Source organism: Mus caroli, unplaced genomic scaffold, assembly GCF_978045245.1.
Source record: "Mus caroli unplaced genomic scaffold, Mus_caroli_1 scaffold_5, whole genome shotgun sequence".
NCBI classification, from domain to species: Eukaryota; Metazoa; Chordata; class Mammalia; order Rodentia; family Muridae; genus Mus; species Mus caroli.
In genome coordinates this window covers 4,384,651-4,406,642 of record NW_028227260.1, presented here as the reverse complement: position 1 = coordinate 4,406,642, position 21,992 = coordinate 4,384,651, and the positions used below count along the sequence as shown (strand labels likewise).

At 40.3% G+C, this 21,992-nt stretch overlaps 1 protein-coding gene across 6 annotated transcripts in view; it reads right to left on the bottom strand.

Moving 5' to 3' along the window:
* Window positions 1-21,992, bottom strand: part of Frmpd4 (FERM and PDZ domain containing 4) — a 667,256-nt gene that overhangs the window by 36,017 nt on the left and 609,247 nt on the right. For all 6 annotated transcript variants that reach the window (XM_029473447.2, XM_029473445.2, XM_029473446.2 and 3 more), the window contains 4 exons: window positions 14,581-14,626; window positions 8,396-8,500; window positions 4,752-4,859; window positions 750-881 (listed from right to left, as the gene is read on the bottom strand). In XM_029473447.2, the coding sequence (XP_029329307.1) occupies window positions 750-881; window positions 4,752-4,859; window positions 8,396-8,500; window positions 14,581-14,626 (391 nt within the window). The remainder of the gene's footprint in view (window positions 1-749; window positions 882-4,751; window positions 4,860-8,395; window positions 8,501-14,580; window positions 14,627-21,992) is intronic.

Below are 21,992 nucleotides of genomic sequence, written 5' to 3'. Positions count from 1 at the left end.
ATTGTCCTTCTATTCTCTTGGTGGTAACTTGCTGCTTCAGTTGCAGGTGTCTCCCCCCCCCCCCATGTCCCCTTATGCCCTCTTTTTAGGGCTATCTCTCAATGAACTTTCCTAAGCAAGTAGACTTTGTGGATACTTAAAGACTCAACCAAAATGCTCAGCTTTTTTGAAGTTAAGACAAGTGATGGCAGTATGTTGGTTGCAGCAGCAAACAGTTGGCTTGTCTCCCCAGAGAACAGATAGGGTGGAATCTTGGGAGCCAGGAATTGGGACACATAGGTACATCACATTGATAATGGGCAGGACTAAGGCAGTGATTACAGGCTTCCAAAAATAGCCTTGAGTATGTTTCCAGAACAAAAGACAACAAAGATGACTTTGACTTATTCTACATACTCTCAGAAACAATTGTGGTTTTAAATGATTTTGAAGAGACTAGAGATCAAAACAAGCAAGGAAGTCATTGCAGTAACAGAAAATGTCACTCTGCAGAGCTATATTCCAGTATCTCCCTGGCTTTTGAATGACAAATCTGGGAGATGAACTGAAAATCTATGACAGCCTGGCAAAAGGGGGACCATCTCCTTGAGGTAACAAATACATTCATTAAAAGGCAGTGCTTTCTTCAGAGAGAACCTCGGGTTTAGAGCAGCTAGAGGGAGAGGACTGGAGGAAGGGCATCGTGAGACAACACAGACTCTGTTTCCAACAGCAGCAGCAGTAGCATTCTTGGGGGGTACATCACAGACCTGAGTGAGTGTCTCCTGTTCATGAAGCAAGAGCAGCTTGGTTCCGGCCCCTTCAATTCTCTGCTCCAGCATGAGGGAGAAGTGCTCAATGCCTTTGATAGACAACTTCTCTTGCAGGGTTAAGATGACATCCTTACAGAACAAACAGTGACATGAAGAGATCAAAATCAACACTGTCCACTTTATTTTTTAGAGTGTACCATGATTTATTTAGGCTTTACATCCTGTAATGGAAGAAGAACTCATTGATCATATAAGATTCTTCTTTTTTCCTCTTAAATGTATATAGGTGATTTGCCTTCATATGTGCTATGCTGCATTTGTATGCCTGGTACCCAAAGAGGCTAGAAGGGGTCATCAGATCCCCTGGAACTGGAGTTACAAGTAGTCATGAGCCACCATGTAGGTGCTGAGAATCAAAGCCGAGTCCTCTAGAAGAACAGCCACTGTCCTTAACCAGTCCCCATGTATTGTTATAAATTAGAAAGTTTTTTTTAAATGAATAAGGGGTTAATTTTAGTCTCTTCTTCTCTAAATGAGGAAACAATTAAACTAGCTTTGGAAGTGTTCTACCACAGGGACCAGTAAAGTATGGCCTGCATACCAAGTCTAGTCCACCACTCATTTTTGTAAATATAATTTTATTGAGACAGAGTTAATTCATCTCTTGTCCATGGTTGATTTAATGTCCATACACTGTAGGAACAGAGTTGTGCAGTAGCCCATGTGGCCTGAAATATCTACCATTTTACTCCTGACCCCAAGTAGTATGCTGGGCCTTGCCTAGTCTGCAAGAGAGCATGGTAACTGTGACTCTCCTCGGAAAGTCTAGTTTCTAATCCCAGCTCTCATGCTTATAAACTTCACAGCACTGGTATCAACCAGTGAGTTATTCAACCAGTAAGTATCTCAGTTTCCCCACCTGGAAACTGCAAGTGATAATTATGCCTGCCTTGGAATGGATATAGCAATCAAATGCGTTCATATGTACAAGGCATTTATTATAATGCCATTTACTCAGAGAGCACCACCATAACAGTACATGTTCATTTTACATCCCCGGGGAAGGTGAAATGAGCAAGCTCTGTCTGTAATCTTTTATAGGATTAAACATTTATAGTCAGGACATGTTGACTACACAAATAAAGGCATGCACAGAGAATCTCCTCAGCCTTTCATTTTTTTCCATAGATTTGAATGCAAATGACCCCTCTTCAAGATAATTTTTGTCACATGCCTAAAGTTCTGTAGAGCATAGTTTCTCAGTGGGAGGAAATGGTGTCTTATGGCAACATTCGGACATTTTTGGAGATAATCTTTGGTTGGCACAGCAGGGTTGGGGATGTCATTAGTGGTTAGAGAGTAGGGATACTGTTAAGTGCCTTCACAATGCACTGGGCAGTCACAACAAAGAACCATGGATTCCAACACCTCAATAGTTGCAAAGGTGGAAAAACCTTCTCATATAGGAAGTGGGTTTTCCATGGTTCTGCTATTTAAGTCTACTTGATTGCCCTTTTGGCCCAATTAAAACAAAATCCACGATAGCAACCAAACCCACCCTCAAAGAATAATTGTTCAAAAAAAAAATCCTTGATTGTGGTGAATGTGATCTAAAAGATTCCCTGCTTTATAATTTTTTTTTTACAACATCCAGGAAAGAGAAATACAACCCAGGCTTTGTGTGGCTGTATGAACTTTATGTGACATTTTTTAAAACCAGTAGCAGGGCCAGTAGGAAATGACTCTGATAGCTGTTCCCTATCATAACTCTGTAATGAGAACACTGGTAACTTGAATTCAGCAGGTGTCACCTTCCTTTCATTGCAGCACTCTTTCTGTTATGTCCAACAACCAGTGTCTGCTGTGCTAATAAGGCTGTTAGGCACACGATAAGAGAACTTGAATTTGATGTGAACTCTTTGCACAGCTCCTAGTTTTCTCCTTGTCAACTGTACTCTGCTAGGAAATCAAACTCAGTCTAATGTGAGTTCCTATAATAAAGAGGCCCAGAGGAATGAATGATAGACCTTTTCTTCAGTTTCGATTGATTTCCGGTAAGATATGTACTCAAGTCTTAACACATGTCTTTAAGTGAGGTAGGAGGTCTAACAGCAAGAAGCTAAGCAGCTGGGAACACAGAATAAGTTTGTCTGGGCAGAGATTTGCAGAAATGTACTTGTGTACATGGGTTCCAAGGTCTGCAACAGTGGCCCAGATGGTTATCCCCATTTGCTCACATAATCTGTGTGTAGGAATGGATTAGCCTTAACTAAAGAAAGATGTGACTCTGCCATCTCACTCTTAGGAAAGAATCTTAGGTCTTCAGTGCCTGCCTGGCAGGAGTCATTATACTTGAGCTAAAGCCCTGGACCATAGCACAGAGTTTATGCTAACAGTAGCAGAGAAGTAGACTTGGGCCTTGCAATATCAACTGATGACTAGAGGGATAAGGCACCAAGACCAGCCATCCAATTGGTCAGCTATAGGCACTAATACAAAGGGGGCATTTCTTAGTAACACACTATGTGTACTGCTACATCATTTCCAGGAGACTAAAACTCTGCCCATAGGTGTCCATGGGGATGAGACACTGAACGATATGTATATGATTTCTCTTAGATCATGCTTATGGGCTGACTTTCCTTGTTGAATCTAGCATTTCACCCTCTGTTGAAAGGAACTAGAGTGTGAGAGGCACATGGTTGAGTACTGGGTATTCCTCAAGAAGGTCGTCTACTTCCAGGGTTTTCTTAAGGATCTCTCAATGCCCCATTTCTGTGTCTGTTTCCAAGATGCAAGAAAAGAATCCAATAATTCTTACAGACATCAAGTGGCCCCCAAAGTCTAAAATGATTACTCTCTTGTTCTTCCCAGAAAGAATTTGTGGAGGCCCCGCCCCCTGCCAGGGAGTTGATCAATTGTTAGATAAATTATTCTCTCATCATACATTTGTATTGAATAGGAAAAAAAAGGGGGGGGGGACAATTTTCTCAGCCATCACCATTTCAAAGTAGCAGTCTTATATGAAGGGAACTAGTATTTCATCTGGGGCAATTAAGGATGACTTAGTGCTCCTACACCCATCTACTAATATTGTGCCTTCTACTGCCAACTGAATCACCATGTATTTAAGGCAATTTAAACCCAGCTGCTTGCTGCTATTATGACAGTAAGATGCACAGCAAGTGGGCTTTGTAGAACCATTTGCACAGGTGAGGTCTACTCTGAGTCCTTTCAAACACGGAGAATTAATGGTTGACTATTGATAGACATTTTAAACACAGACTTGATATTCTCTTGCTAGATTATGGTACATATCATCAGTAGGTACATTTTTACCTCCATAAAAATCTTTCTGACTGTGCCATTTGAAGAAAGCCTATTTTAGGCTGATGAGACATTAGGGAGCAATCAATTTCTGAACATACTTTTGTACAATGAAAAAAAAAGAGGAGAATATGCACTTTTCTTTTCCAAGAAAGAAGCATGGGGGGGGCATATACTTTGCCACCAAACCTATTATGTAAAACTCACCCGTGGATCAAAAATCCTGGGATTGCATGGTAGCACTTACTTTCACCCCCTCTTGAGAAACACACTTCAGTTCTGACTTGTTATGTAGCAATCTTGAACAATTGGTTACAGCAAACAAAAGTAAATATTATCTTTTCATGACTCTACCCCTTGTTTCTGCTGGACACCAAAGTAGCAGATATTCAAGTAACAGTTAACATCCTAATGTTCTTGGTGGCTGACATTGCTGGGAAATCCTGTTGGCTTTGGGCGGGATGCCAAACTTTCTTGTTGACAATCATGGTATTTTAATTAATCTGTAGGTGCAGCAAAATGGCTAGCCCTGGTGTTTCCTCATAGACGGCATGCCATATTGTTTGTAGCATTCATAGGGACAAAAAGAACAGAGCCCTCTTAGTTTATGCATTCTGTATGGTTTGATTTTACCTAATGAGTACAGGCCCAGAGATTCGAGTGTCATCTTACCTTGATGGAGGTGCTGCAGTCAAAGCGAAAGGATTTGGTCTGTCCGTTTTCCAAATAGACTTTCAAAACATTTGGCATAAAAAGAAGTGAATTGTCTTTAACAGTTTCCTGTTTAACAACAGAAAAGTGAAGGTCAGTCAAATTAGAATTCCATTCCTGGTAGTAGCCACATGTATCTATTGTTTATTCTTATCACAATAGAATAAAGAATAAACAAAGGAAAGTTCAAAGGCCAACCAGGTATCCCTTTGGTGGTATCTGAACCAAGGTATTCATACCAATATTGTTTTCCAGCTACAAATAACGCACAAGATATTTTGCTCATCAGAAAAGTCAGATGCATTTTTCTTTAAAGCAAGATTCCCCAACGGAAAACATTATTACAGACATAATTCCTTTGTAGTCAAGCATCTGTGTTTGGATCCACGAGCTCTGACTTTTTCAGATCAGGACTAAATGAACAAAATGAGGACCATCAATGATGCTGTGTGACAGGAGACTGCTGGTCCCTGGTGGTGGTCATGCAAATGAGTCACAAGCATGAAAAAGCTCAAGGGTAAAGTTATTTTTTTGAAACTCTTTGTAACCCATTTAGGGATGTTTCTCAACTCAAAAAGAAAACATAAGAGTCACACTCTTGTGCTAAAAGAGAAAAATATAGGGCCAAGGCTCTTAGCTTAATGGTAGAGCATTTGCTTGATGTCCTCGCCTGCTTGTTATTGTTATGCAACAAAACCAAACCAAACCAAACCAAACCAAACAAAACAAAACAAAACACCAAAACAAAACACCATGGCCAAAAGATCCTGGAGAGGCAAGGGTTTATTTTAGCTAACAGGTTATAGTCCATCATTAGAGGAAGCTAGGGCAGGAATTCAAGGCAGGATCTGGAAACAGGAACTGAAGCAGAGAGCACAGAGGAATATTCCTTACTAGTATTTTTCCAGGTTAACATTCAGCTACTATTCCTACACAACTCAGGACTACCTGCTCAGACATGGCAGTGCTCAGAGTGTTCCACCCCTCCCCCTCCTCCATCAATTAGCAATCATGAGAATCCCAGAGACATGCTTACAGGCCAACAGGATGGAAGTAATCCTTCAACTGCATTTTCCTCTTCACAGGTGTCTCTAGTTTATTTCAAGTTGACAAAGCCTATAGAGCAACCGGGTATGTTGATGGGCTCTGCATTGCATTCCCAGCGCCGCAAAAAAGAAGTCAAGTGCTAAGTCTAAGCTATAATGAATAGCCCATAACATCACAATCTAGAAATAACTCCAACAGCGATGCCAATTTGAAATATATGACTAAGACTGAACCTGAGAAATGCATTCCTCAGGATGTTTTCTTTAATTGGATACCATGAGAGGTGATGAAAGAGGTGAACGACAGAATTAGACACATCCTTGTAAGAGCCATGAGTCTTTGGAGTGAATTGTGTCATACCCATGTATTTGGTGTCACAGAGTCATGAGGGTTGGGGACTTAGAAATAGCAAAGCCATATGTCCTTTGGCTTGAAGATGAAGGAACTGAAGACCACATGCTCTGATACTTATGTGTTTTCCAGTCTGAGCAAACTTAAAGCTTACATATCGTATTAATAGTCCCCTGACTTTCACTGCCCAGTTCTCTTTCTGAATTTCTTCTCATTTCTACCACCATACCCTTCCCCTGTGACTTCCTTGCTGCCTGATTCACTGAGTAAGCTTGGCTTTAAATTCAGAAAAGAAGGCATCTTGTGACTGAGAAGAACATATTAGAAAAGATGAAGTCTCATGGGCTGAGGAGAAGATGGACAACGGAAGGTCCTATCTTGATAGTATCCTGGCAAGGCAGAAGACTTTGCAGGAGACCACTGGCCCTGCAACAGCATTCTCACAGTCCAGATGCTTCACATGAGCTCTGTTATAAACAGGGTTGAAATGACACTATCACTACTGTTTCTAGACTATTATTCTCTCTTTAGATGCCCAGTCACAGCCTGAGAAGCCCTGGAGTGGAAAGGTAATTTTCTGATGAATTTTTGATGTGATGTACTTGTTTTTTTAAATGCTTGGACTCTTCCACTCCTCCACTGGGACAGGATTCTGAATTGGTGAGATGTGAACATTTTGTGCCTAGATTGATGGAGATCTATTCCAGTGAGCAGAGTGTATCACATTCACACGGAAGTACAAAATTCCCATAGACTAACAGTGACAACATCAGATCTTTCTCCCAAGTGCCCCAACAGTTTGTCAGATTGACCTGCCATGGTACTTAATCTTGACTGTCAACTGGTTTTGATTGAGAGCCACCTAGGAGATTAGAAAACCATATTTCTAGGCATACTATGAGGACATTTTCAAAGATGATTGACAGAGGGAGAAGATCTGTCCTGAATATAGGGGTATCAACCAATAACTTAAGAGCTCAGATGGAATAACAAAGGAAAAAGTATCAGGCCCCCATATTCACAGATTATTCTTCTCTCCCTCATATTTTCTATATCTCTTTCTTTCCTCTCCCTATCCATCTCTATATCAATTTCTCTCTACTTATTGGATGTTGTAAGCTGAGTAGCCTCTGCTTGTACAAGCTCCTAGTGCCATTATATTCTGCCTCACCACAGGCCAAGAATAAAGAGCCAAGGAATATGGACTTAACACACTGCTACCATGAAGATCCCTTTTCCTTGAATCCATCTAGGCTTGGTATTTTACCACAACTGAAAGACAATTATCACACATGCCAATTTTCTGGCCCCCAAGTTGAACAGTCCTAGGTTGGGCTAATGATAAGACTCATAAGTTCCTTGCCCAGGATACGTATACCCACAGCTTTCAATCCAGATCCAGAACTGACTTCAGGAAAGAGTTTATGATCCCTAACAAAGAGATCACAGGTAAGGTCTATCCTTATAGAGTCATTAACAACAACAACAACAACAACAACAACAACAACAGAAAGGCACCCATCAGAGCCAATAACCGTCAACAACAAAAATTTGGTATGCCCAAGGTCTTCAAAACTATTTGTACTCTAGGTAAAGACTTCCTAAAACTGAAACCAAAAAAAACAAAAATGAAAAGAGTACCCACTCTTCTCTTCTTTGGAAATGTTGAAAATGAAATATTGTCTTGATTTTTGCATTATTTATGCTGAAGACCTTTTTATAGGTACTCAGTGGGTTCATTCTTCAGTCCTAGCTTAATGTACAAAATCTGTACCTTCAACTACTTTAATACACACAGACACACACACAGACACATATACACAGACACACACAAGGGAAGCATCATTCTTTTCACACAATATATAAAAGATTATACTATGGAACCATGTTTAATTGGCACAAGAAGTAGAAATTCCAAAGGAAGCGGATTTTCCCAAATATAAATGAGGCAAAGTTAGTAGTCCTAGATCAAAGCAGTGAATGTCATGCAGCAAGTGTCATAGGAGTCACTGGGTTAGATCCTACTCTGGTTGTGTTAGAACTGAGAGGCAAGGAGGTGGTAAGGCAAACCCCTTTCAGTCTTGAGATTTGACCCCCTCATGAAAGACAAGAAGCATATCCAGAATGAACATTCTAGCTTGATGTGAGCAAAAAGCCCCTGCCTCAATGCTTTTCTGTATAACAACACAGACAACTTGAAAACTCACCGACACTTGGCCATTAATGATGACCTCTTCGGAAAAGCGCACTTTGACTGGATTGGACTTCAATCTTGCCTTTTTAGCAGCACTAATAAATGCTGATTTGGGAGACTAGAGGAAACAGAAAGATTTTTATTGGATTACTGGCATTCTAATACAAACCTTGTGACAGTTATTTTTCATCTTTATCCTCAAAGGTATGCCACATTGTTGCTAAAAGGTAAAATATTCTGTGCATGCCCAATTCAAGGACAAAATACAAATTATGAATGTGATTGAAACTCTGTCATGACTGGAAATTAGTCACTCTGATTTAGTGAGCAGACCAGAAGCACAGCATGTCCCATGTTCTTACTATTCACAATTCCGAAGATCTTAAACCTTGCTTTAAATGCAGAGCTCTGAACACAATGCAGAAGTAGGTAGAGATTTCTTTTCTGTATGTTTCTATAACCTGGCCTTCAGCTTCATGCCTGTAATCTGTGATCTTAGATCTTACTGTGCAGAGTAGGGAGGAGTCTTTGACTTCCAATTTAGAGTTGAATTCCTGACTTCATGGTCTTCCTTATCATACATGTGCATTGTATCTGGGACTTCTTCCCTGTACCTCTGGAAATTAAGAGCTCTTCCACAAAAATTGTAAATGCAATAGAAGCATCTACTTAGAAGGGTGCTGGGAAGAAGGGGGATTCCTCCTACATGGCCTTGGTCAATTCAATTAATCTGAAAATCATCCTGGTATAATTTTTTAGTGAAACTTGAAGAAAAGAGATCTCCCTCCCATCTATTGACACCATCACTGATTAGAAAACGAAAGAAACCTTCATGCTCCATTGGATTTAACAGGTAGTCAGATGATTTCTTGTTTGTGATCTACAAGGGTCAAATATTTTCAGCTGTCTAGGGTGCATATATATTTGCATGCACCTTAGTCTGCAGGCATTGACACTTTTGTACAACACACTGTAGTAACTGATCCTTGAATCTCCATAAAAGCTTAACCTGATATATATTACATTAAAATCATGGCTGCAAAGCCATTGATCATGACCCATACTTCTCTTTTTAAAGTTAAATAACAAAAAAATTTAAAATATTCTCAACCTTACCAAATACACACATTCTGGAAATCAATTATGTTATTTAAAATGATAGAGTGGATACACACACACACACACACACACACACACACACACGTATAAAATGTGGTATGTCCATAAACTAGAATATTATTCAATCATAAAAAGAAAGTACTGATGGATGATATAATCTTGAAAACATGGTACTTAATAAAAGGATCAGAGCAAATATTATATAATTATACTTCTGTGAAACAACTGTGAAAACAGAGATAGAAAGTTTGGAGCAGGGGCAGAAGAAAAAGGAGGAATGAAGGTTTCATAGATATAGGATTTCCTTTAGGAGTAATGAGACATTTTTACAACAAGATAACAGTGATGCTTAATACATCTTGGATGCCATTGGACTGAAAACAGGGTCCCCAGTGAAGGAGTTAGAGAAAGGACCCAAGGAGCTGAAGGGGTCTGCAGCCCCATGGGAGAAACAACAATATGAACTAGCCAGTACCCTGAGAGTTCCCAGGGACTAAACCACCAACCAAAGAGTGGAACTCATGGCTCCAGCTGCATGTGCAGCAGAGGATGGCCTAGTGAAACATCAATGGGAGGAGAGGCCCTTTGTCCTGTGAAAGCTGTATGCCCTGGTATGGGGAAATGCCAGGGCCAGAAAGCTGAAGTGGGTGTGTTGTTGAGCAGGGGGAGGGGGAAGGGGATAGGGGGAGGGGGAAGGGGATAGGGGGAGGGGGAAGGGGATAGGGGGAGGGTGTTTTTCAGAGAGGGAACCAGGAAAGGGGATACCATCTAAATGTAAATAAAGAAAATATCCAATAAAAAACCCACATCTTGGATGTATTTAATACTGGTGAATTGTACAGTTGAAAATGGTATACTGTATATAATGCATGAATATTTTATTATAATACAAAATCATTCTTAAGAATATGCAATGACAAATATGTATGTTTGGGGGTAGATATTTTGGATTGACATTGGGAGAATACCACGTTTATTTATTTTTGAGACAGGGTTTTGCTATAATTTCCCAGGACCTGAAATTAGAAGTGCAGGTCAGGCTTCAGTCAGCTTGCAATCCTTCAGGAACACCCTTGCTGGCTCTTGAATGAAGGTTGGCAGCACCGTGCTAGATGATGTGTTCCTAACAGTCCCCTGCATACCTTTCTACACCTATCAGAATCTTGAGCTGTATCTTAGAAGATTTGATAGATGGATGATTTTTGTTCAGAAGCTTCACATTCATCCACTTACACAAGCCATTTTAACGAGAATGGCTGACGTCTTAATAAAGAAAACAAAACTCCAAAAGGACTCTGAATGAGTGCCAGTGTTCAGCAAGCACTGCGTGAGATTTAGAAGCCATACTGCAGTGCTGGAGCAGTGTGACAATGGTGTGTTCTCATCGGTGTCTGTGTAATTATAGGCCAAGTTTAGTGATGATTAACGAGCAAATCATACGGTGGTGAGTTGATTTGCTTTTGAGATGCCATTTTTTAGCTGAAGGAGAAACATTAGTCTTCCTTAATGATTCTGAGCAGCAGTATTTACACTGGCACAATAAGTTTAGCACAAGTAGAGTGGCTGCAATAAAGACACCAGAAGAGACATGACTCACAGGCTGAGATGTCTTAATACAGCAACGCATGACTTCTCTAGCATTGTTTGGCAATAAAATGTTCAACTCAGTCAAGGTACCATATACTTAACTTGTGCCTTTGAAGGTTTGAGTTCTCTGTGAATTCTGGTTTTTCAATTTAGTAACTTACTGTATATTTCTAGAATAATCTACACAACTCCTTGCCTCAGTAATAAGGTATATTTATCAGAACTGACTCTTGAGATGTGTATCATTTGATATGATTTTTAGAAATAGTGATGTTACTCAGTTTTGTTGAAAACACAGCATGATTTGTCCATGTTATGGTTTTAATATGAAATTTCCTTATAGGGTCATGTTTTGAACACTTGGCCCTAACCTAGTAGTGCTGCTTGAGGACGTGATAGAAACTTAGGCAATCAGTGGAGGAAATGTGTCACTGGGTATGATGCTTAATATGGCTTGTTAACTTGACAGGCTCAGGAGGCACCTAGGAGTCAAACTTCTGACCCTGTGTCTGAATATTTACCTAGATTAGGGTCACTGAGTTGTGAAGACTCACCTGGCCTATGGGCAATATCATACCATGAATTGTGGTCCTGGACTGAATAAAAAGAGACAGAGGTGAAAGTTAAGTGAGCCTCCATCTCGCTCTGCTTCCTGTCTGTAAATACAGTAAGGCCACTTGTCTCGAGCTCCTGACACCATGATAGACTGTTTCTTCAAACTGTGAGTTGAGACAAACCCTTCTTCCTTTAAGTTGTTTTTGCCTCAGCAAAAGGAAAACCCTAGGAAAGTGCCTTTGAAGGTTTGACCTGCTTTCCAGACCCTTCTCTCTGTTTGCTTCCAGTTTGTCATGAGGGAAACAGTTTCTTCATCTGTCCCCATTATCCCTGTCATGATACTTTGTCCAACCGTGTGCCCAGAACCAATGGAGCTGAGGCCTGTATACAGAAACCTCTGAAATTGCCAGCCAAAGTAAACCTTTGTCCTTTCAATTGTCTCCTAGGGACTTTGCTCACAGGGTGTCCTTCTTCTCCACCCCCAATCAGGTAACTCAGCCCCTCCCCCTACCTCTAATCTCTCTTGTAATTGGATGTAGCCAATTTTATTCAATCAATAGTTTTAAGTCAAGGAACAAAGTTTGCAGAACAAAACCTCATAAATATAAGAATTCACTCTAGGCCTAGACTTTCAGGCACAGAATTTAACATTATAATACATAGCAGCAGACCAAACCTTAACAAACAACTATCTCCAACTCTAGTTCCAGGAGATCTGATGCCCTCTTCTAGCCTCCATAAGCACTGCATACATACACATGGTATACAAAAAAACCATCCATATATATAAAATAAAAGATTGAAAGACCTCAAAATTTTAAACTGCTGTCTTGATGATAAAAACATGAAAAGCCTCCAAGAAGTCTACCTAATGAGAGTTGGCAACACAGTGGCTTGCTTACTCTGGTGGCTGGAGTTTCAGGTGGATGGGATAGTGCAAAGCAATTATGAACACAGTTTTAACCCATATTCACTTCTTTTTGTTAGTCAATATACTACGGGATGACATTAGCTGAAATACCCAACAGCAGGGAGATAGAACCTGAAGAGACCACCTATAGTAGATAGACATGCCAGACCCCTTGTATGGGTCGGGGTCAACCACCCATCTCAAAATTTTTAACCCAGAATTGTCCCTGTTTAAAGGAAATGTAGGGACAAAATGGAGCAGAGGCTGAAGGAAAGGTCATCCAGAGACTATCCCACCATGTGATCCATTCTATCAGTAGACACCAAACCCTGGCACTATTGCTGATGCCAAGATGTGCTTGTAGATAGAAGCTGTTATGGCTGTTCTCTGAGAGGCTCTGTCAGCACTTGACTAAGACGGATGCAGATACTCACAGCCAACCATTGGACAGAGCTCAGGGACCCCATTGGGAGAGTTATTAGAAGGGCTGAAGTAGCTGAAGGGGATTGCAACCCTATAGGAAGAACAACAGCATCAATTGGACCTCAGAGAGCTCCCAGGGACTGAACCACCAACCAAAGAATATACATGGGTGAGTCCATGGCTCCTGCTACATATGTTTCAGGGGACTGCCTCATCTGGAAACAGTGGGAGAGGAGGTGCTTGGTCCTGAGAAGGCTTGATGCCCCAGAGAAGGGGGATGCTAAAGGGGCAAGGTGGGAGTAGGTGAGTGGGTAGGGGAGCACCCTCTTAGAGTCAAAGGGGAGGGGTATGGGGTGGTTGGTTCATGGTGAGGAGAATGGGAAGGGACATAACATTTGAAATGTGGACAATGATTAATAAAAAAGTTCTTATACATTTTAAAGATATGGCAAAGTAAAGAGAAAATTCAGGGGAAAGAATGTAAATTTGAGAGATGGGAGTCAAAACAGCACCCAGCGTCACACTGTACTTGGAATATACATATTACTTTATGAAGATCATGCATGGAAGCTATGCTGGTTAGATTCTCTGCCTGTCTACAAAAAGCCCAACCAGATACTGGATGTAAAGACATTTTCAAGTCATAAGAAGCCTATAGAAACAGAGAAGTTAGCAGTTGCCTGGGCTGGATGGTAGGAACATGGATTAACTCGAAGTGAAGTGAAAATCAGGGATTATAGTGGGGTGATGGAACATTTTGAAACTGGACTATGGTGGTGATTGCATTCTTCACTGATTTGCAAAGATCTTTGAATTACACATGTAAAAGAAGTGAATTGCATACCATGAAGATTATGATTTTTTTTTTAAGAATTGGATTTGAATTGGGTTTGAGGGTGTAGCTCCGTTGGTAGTGTGCTAGCCTAGAACAGGGCAAGGCCCCAGGTTCAATTCTCAGTACTTTATAAACTAGATGTTGTGATGAATGCCTGTAATCCTATCACTAGAGGTGCACATAGAAGGATCAGAAGTACAGGGTCATCTTTTGACTATATAGTGAACTTAGACCACCAGCCTGAGATACATGAAACCAAGTCAAAGAGAAACAGAAACATAAGAAATGAAAGCAGTATGATTGTAATCAGTTTCTCCCTCTTAACCAAGGTATCCGAACTCAAATTCTGACTATGGCATTTCTCTCATCCCTCCTTTGAAATGGGCTTAATTACCCAGCTCTCTACCAAAATAATTAGATGGGGACAAGAATAAGACTTTCACACAACTTCCTGTAATTAGATATTCCCATGAGACTTGTGATTCGGAAGCTGGCAAACAAGAAAGTCTTAGGTTTTGTCTTAGTTTGCAGATGTGAAATGCTCACAGGCCTGCAGAGTTGATTGTCTTTCAGGATATTTAGGGAGTGTGGTACTTTTCACACCAATGAATGGTTTTAGTAACACAGAACACAATAGAAATGATCAAGATTGTTTAAGCTTGCATTGTGAACACATGCTATTTGTCTCCACTGTTATTCATCCTGGTGGCTTTCAGGAGACCAGAAGCCCAAGAACAATGAATGGCACTTTTTCTCACAGAACACTTACTGGATAGGGCTGAATGACAGTGAGCAGAATCGATTCTTTGCAGCTCCTGTAAGAGAGAAAAACAAACAGATTTACCTAACGTGCAAAGCACAGAAGTAAAGAGGGACAAGTTTTCTTTTAAGAGGAAATGTGTGTGGTTTGTTGGTAAATGTTCCTTGGGCTTCCAGGGCAGAGTAAATGAAATAACTCAGAAGAGGGCTTCAGAGCACAGAGAAACCCCCAATCAAGTGTTTCCTGAGTGCAACAAACCATCCAATTGACAGCTTCCTAGGCAGTCCTTACCAGCCATCTGATTTGTATGGCCAAGAAATGGAGCCTCAGAATCAAACTTGCTGAGGGAAGAATGATTTTAGAAGCACTGAACTCAGTCAGCCTCGAGACAGTTCCTGGTTCTGAAAATTGATTCTCTCCTTCTGATTTTCCTATAGCTTACTTTTCTCTGCTGCTTGAAAATTTGTTGATTTCTTTGAGGGGAGATATTTTAAAACATTCTCTCAATGCATGAAATGTGTTCTCAGGAAAAGCTTCATGGAAGAGAAACATCCCTGAAGGTTGTTTACTTTAAAATGGTAACACTGCCAACCATTGTTTCTCATACTGCACAACTCAGTTCTTGAAATGCCCAGGACCAGAGCTGCTAAGTATTTCTGACAGGCAACAACTGGGAAATAGTGTTCACAGCAGGAAGCACCTCACAGCTAGAGCAGAACAATGGACTAAAATGGCTCATTTAATTTCCTCCAAGCAACCCAAACCCTCGAAGAAAAATCATATTACGGGTTATAATATTCTCTTCCCTTTTTGTGTTCTTTTAATATCCTAAATCAAAGCCACTTGCTATTGTGCCAAAGCAGAGTTGACTATTTCTACATTAGGGTTCAATGAATTACCTGTCTTTGTTATTTATTGACCAAATGAGTGAGGTGAATTCTGTTCTCGTGGAGAAACCACGGCAAATTGCATTTCTCACCCCCATGCAACTGTGGGCCAGCACTCGCTCTGCATGGTCAGACTGATCTACTGACTCCTAGGTGATGAATGTATGTCCCTTGTCCCTTGAGCTAGAGAGTGTGGTGGGGAAGAGAGGGGTGTTTGCAATGAGAAGAGGATCTAGATCTTACAACTCCAGGAAGAAGCCGCACACTAGGATGCTGATAATACTGACAGGTGGATAGCACAGTGATGCTGATGATACTGACAGGTGGATAGCACAGCACTGTCGGCCTGATAACTCCTACAATTCCTCAGATTTGCTGGCTGGCAGAGTGCCCAGTAACTGCAGTAGGCAGAACAGCAGTATATAATCAAGCCAGGTTTCAGTGGGTGTGAGAAAGGATTATGGACTACTGGGGGCTATTGGGCGGAGCCACTGAGGATCATTAGGTCAGGCTTGGTGGTTTAAGGAAAGCAAAACAAAACACTATAACCTAGCCAGTGCATCCTAGCTTTGTTTCACAAAGGAATTCTGACTTCCTCTTTTAAGGAATTGTAGACAAAAACGTTCTCTGTATCAGAATGTATGGTGGTGACATGCTGAAAGTATAAGGGGAGTCCATTTCAGGGGTAGCAGATAAAAAGCAAATAAGCATTTTGTTCCCTATTCTAAGGAGGAACGTATCCACTCATTGGTCTTCCAGACACACAGTTTGGAGCTAAGATGAAAGGATAGATTATCCAGAGACTAACCCACCTGGGGATCCATCCCATAATCAGCCACCAAACCCAGACACTATTGCATATGGCAGCAAGATTTTGATGAAGGGACCCTGGTATAGCTGTCTCGTATGAGGCTATGCCAGTTCATGGCAAATACAGAAGTGGACACAGGACCCCCAATGGAGAAGCTAGAGAAAGTACTCAAGGAGCTAAAGGGGTCTGCAACCCTATAGGTGGAACAACAATATGAACTAACCAATACCCCCAGAGCTCGTGTCTCTAGCTGCATATGTATCAATAGATGGCCTAGTCAGCCATTATTGGGAAGAGAGGCCCCTTGGTATTGCAAACTTTATATGCCCCAGTACAGGGGAATGCTAGGGCCAAGAAGTGGGAGTGGGTGGGTAGGGGAGCAGGGCAGGGGGAGGGTATAGGGAACTTTCAGGATAGCATTTGAAATTTGAAATGTATATAAAGGAAATATCTAATAAAATATTTTTTAAAAAGCAAATGGGCAGAAAGCAACACAAAAAGAAGGAAATGACTACAGCTTAGTTTTCACTTATTGGTCAAAGGAAAAAAATACACTTTTTACAGATAAGAAATATAGGGATGAGCAGACAGTTTAGGCAATAATGTGTTTGATGAACAAGCATAAAGACCCAAGTTCAAACTCCAGTAATCTCTCTTTCTGTCTCTATCTCTGTCTCTGTCTATCTCTCCATTTCTCTGCTCTCTCTCTCTCTCTCTCTCTCTCTCTCTCTCTCTCTCTCTCTCTCTCTCTCCAGCAGGCTGGAGGCACATGCATACAATCCTAGCACTGGGGAAGGAGAGAGATTCCTAAGGTTCATTGGCCATAGAGCCTAGGCTACTTGGAGAGTTTCAGGCCAACAAAAGAGACATTATCTCAGAAAGAAAGAAAGAAAGAAAGAAAGAAAGAAAGAAAGAAAGAAAGAAAGAAAGAAAGAAAGAAAGAAAGAGAAAGGAAAAGAAAAGAAAAGAAAAGAAAAGAAAGAAAAGAAAAGAAAAGTAAAGAAAAGAAAAGAAAAGAAAAGAAAAGAAAAGAAAAGAAAAGAAAAGAAAAGAAAAGAAAAAATTCTTGAGGACACTTGACTTACAAACACATTCACAGAACACATGCCTATGTACCTTTACCCACAAGAGCACCCACACAAATGTCAACACATATATACATATGCATACAAATAATGAAATAATACGCAGAGATCAGTGTCTCTCTCAACCCTTATTAGAGAAGATTCTTTTTGTAGTAGATGGTGATTAACATGGAGACTCACAACTGGTCAATGAACAGAGAATATAAGACTGTGGAGTGCTCAGCTTTAAAGAGCACACCTAATCCCCCCAAATCAAGGCTCAGGAATACGTACAGAAGAGAGGGCAGAAATCTTGTACGAGCCAGAAGTGTTGGATGATTGCAGTTAAATGGTATCTTCTGAACTTAGAAGGTTTCTGTACACATGATCTCATAGTAGCTGTGACTACATGTGCAAGACCTGCACATGATCAAGCCAGCCAAAATATCATCATGGATGATCTAGGTGGCTCATGAAATCCTACCCCTAGCTGAGGAGCTATTGGTAGTTGATTAATGGCAGGCAGATGGAAAGTCAGTTTCCTTCAAGGATGCTACTTTGAGAGGGCACTGCAGTAGGTGGCACTACACCATGCACATACTGGCAGTACTAAATAGGTCCTGGGGCTGAAAAAGAAAAGAGGACCTGAAGTTGGAAAGGAAAGCATGTTTTATCAACATGTTCTCATCTTAATGGTGGGGAGAGGAAATCTGATTGTCTGATTCCAATATTCACATACAATCAGCTGCTCCTAGAGGATGAATCCCCAGGATCCATGTGTGTGTGTGTGTGTATGAAATCATCAAACAATAGCTAGTTAGAACTGTGCATATACAAGTATATTCTAAAATATTTATTCAATTCGAATATGTAAACAAAACTTTGGAATGCCGTTTTATTTAATTTCAAATTATAGTCTATTAAAAAGCAAACACATTCACATAAATTACTAGGATTCCTGAGTGTGGCAGCAAAGTCAGACTCATCTACTCTACTTAGCCTATTATGTCCCAACTTGCTCCCAAAGAACTCAGTATTTGGCAAAGGATCCTGGGAATGCATCCTCTGGGACCAGCTGATTGGTTGTGAATGTTGGAATCAACCAATCAGATTTCCTCTCTCCAGCAGCTAAGAGAGCTAGAAGGCAGGACACCTGAGTACAGGATGCAGATAGCCTGAATCTCTGAACAATTCTCATTCTGTCATTCCTGGGTGCTGTATCTTCACTGCTCCATTAGAAATAAGATAATTGATGTCAAATTTCTCAGTGTGATATCTATCATCATTCAAGGGAAGAGTTTTTACCTCTGTTTTCTCTCATCGGTAGGTACTTAATCATCACCTGCCAGACAAGAAGAATTAACTCCACTGTGTTTCAGATCCCTTAGGATTCTTAACCCAATCTTAGGAAGAAAAAAAAAAAAAAACCAGACAATCAGATCCACATGTGTTCATGTGTTAAAGGATATCAAATGGATTTAGACGGCTTTAGTGGGACCCCACACCAATAGACACTACTCACCTCCACAGGCAAAGGGAGGGTGCTGTGAGACATTAACTAAGGATATTGAAAACCAGAATTCTTATCATTAACTCTTTACTCTCTTTGCAGTCTATCTTTTTGTCTTTGTAAAAAACCCAAAACAGGCAACAGGGAGAGACATTTGAAGCACCAAATGCCCAGAGAGCAGAGGATACATTTGTGAAATGTCTGACCTTCCATTGTGGTGTGATACCTGGGGCAAGTAATAGAAGGCACAGTGTCAGTGTGGGATCAGACCATTTTATGAAGGCTTCCTGATAGCTTATCTGCTAATTTTAGGGGGTCAGATGACCTTAGAAGAAATATATGAAAGCTGAGATACTTTAGTGTAGCAACCTGTAGGTTTAGTCTGACCCAAGGAGGCTACAAGTGCAGTCTCTCAACAGAAAAGTCATCCAGAAATCCACAGAAAGCACCCACAAGAACCAATGATGATTCTCATCAATGGATAGAGGAAAGTAGTGCTTAGCTACACCAGTACTGACCAAGTGAGAACTTCCTATCTTTTATGTCACCACTTTGGCCAGCATTATGATACTTTCAATGAATCTAAAGCTAGAAAAGAATGTTGGAAGACAAAGTATCATCTATGATGTTCCTTAATGCTTTGCAGGTTTCCCAGGCTCTAAGCAGGACAAATGAGAACTTTTGTGGATTTTAACCATAATATCACAATTGAACACTGTAATTATACAGTACAAATTGTTGTGATTGCAAATGTACTAATGAGTGGAGAATATTATGAACCTGTTTAATACATTTTGGAGACCTCCTTAAGGCTCTTTCTGTTGTTAGAATTAGACCCAGGGAGGTGTTGTGAATGGACAATGATGTAAAAACACTATTGCCTTGTGATTGCACCTTCTAAGACCTGTTTGCCACATTTGTCCCCAAATTCTCTTTAATTATATGGGCTTGAATAAATGATTTTCTTTTCTCTGAATTCAAGCAATTCTTGACTAATAGGCTCAAATTCTAACAAGGAGTAATGGAAACATGCATATAAGATTGGAGGCTAATGATCAGAGCACAGGACACTGGGGAGATGGCTAAATGGATAAAGGCATGCACTGCACTAATCTGGAGTCCCAAGTTCAACCCGTGGAACTCATATAACAAAGTCAGATGCAGAGGTAGGAGTTAGAAACAGTTTTCCAAAATTTTGCATGCCAACCAGCCCTGAATACATGGTGCAGCAGCAGAAACAAGAAGTGCCTCAACAAGGTGAAAGACAAGAACCAGGTCACAAAAGTTGTCCTCTGACCCTCACACATGTACCTCAGTACACACACACACACACACACACACACACACACACACACACACACACCCTACATAAAATATTTTCAAAGATCATTGCAACTCATCAGACAATGCATGCAGTAAGGAATGGGAGAGTAGATGGAACAATAGATGGAGTCAAGGACTGCTTTCCTTTCAAACAGCACTCAGTATTAGCATATGTATTCATTGACTCTGGTCAAGGGAGCTGATGTATGTAGTACATCTGTTCTTGGGAGTAAAGGAGACATTGGACAAAGACTCTCATTGCTCATCTTAGATGGCAATAAACAAACAACGTAACTGAATTCACTTTCTATTGTCCCTATAACACATCAGTAAATATTAGTAGCTTGAGATACAAATTTACTGTTTTATTTCTGTGACTGTCAGAAGTTAGGTTAAGATTTTCATGTGCTAAATATGAAGGTACAGAAACAAAGGCAGCATGCACAGGGCTTGCGAAGGGTTGACCCAGATGCGGTCCTCAAAGTGAACAGAGAAGTGAACACATGCTCCTATCCCTAACTCAGAAGATTTCTTCAACTGATAAACACTTGCAATATATATACATATATATATTGCAAGTGTTTATATATATATTATATATATATATATATTGCAAGTGTTTATATATATATATATATATATATATATATATATATATATATATATAATAGGTGCAACAAAGCTAGAGAAGAGAAATATGGGGGTGGGGTGTGGGAGAAGGTTTCAATCAGGGAGGAGTGATAGGGGTGGGGAAATGAGGAGAAAGGAGAAGTTTTAACCAAAATGGAGGAAGCATGAAAATACTGCATGGCAACCTGTGATCATGCAAACCAATAAATGTAAAAGATAATAGCAACACATGAGATATGCAAAAACAGGCTAGGAGAATATGTCAAGGAAAGATTTAAGTAGAGATGGGAAAAATGAGGGAAACAGGTAAGTTAACCTGACCTAAGGTTTTACTATACTTTATAACAACACTCCACTAGTTTGTGGGTTAATGAAAGAACTTTTAAGAGGGAGAATAAACAGAGGAATCACATGTGGACAAACAAAGCTAAGCTGTTCCTAGAAGACATGGTGCCAGAAAATCTCAGTGCTAGGCATTGGTTACCTCTTTATGACTGTTGATAAAGAAGTCCCCAGAGGCACCCCTAGCAAGATAAGATATTGCCATTTTCCTTGGTTGTCCATGAAAACAAGATAAGGCTCTCTTGCTGATGATTCCACACATTTTGGGACAGAGAGATGTCAATTCAACAGGGCCACCTTTTTCATCAAAGCTAGCAAAAAGGAGCCAGTGGTATGATAGTTGCAATCTTATATAGCATCATTATGGAAGTGATATGATTTTTACTGTATTCTGTTGGTTGGAAACAAGTCATGGGCCCAGTGATGTTAAGAATATAGGGGAATACATAATGCTATGAATACAAAGAGGCAAAGATCTTAGCCAGTCTTACATTCTGTTTGCCAGGATGATAAAGGAAGACCTGTGACCAAGTGTCTTAGTTTCTTTTCCAGTTGCTGTGATAAAACACCTTTAAAAAGTGACCTAAGTGTATTATTTTCTTTTTCTGTTGTTGTGATAAGACACTATGACAAAGGTAACTTAAAAAAGAAAGAGTTTACTTGGGTTTTATGGTTCCAGAAGGATAAGAGTTTATAATGGTAGGGGAGCCTGACATATATGGCTACAGGAGCAGCAAGCTAACGGTTCACATCTAGAACCAAAAGCACAAAAGGTTTTATATATATATATATATATGTGTGTGTGTGTGTGTGTACATATATATATATATATATATATATACATATACATATAT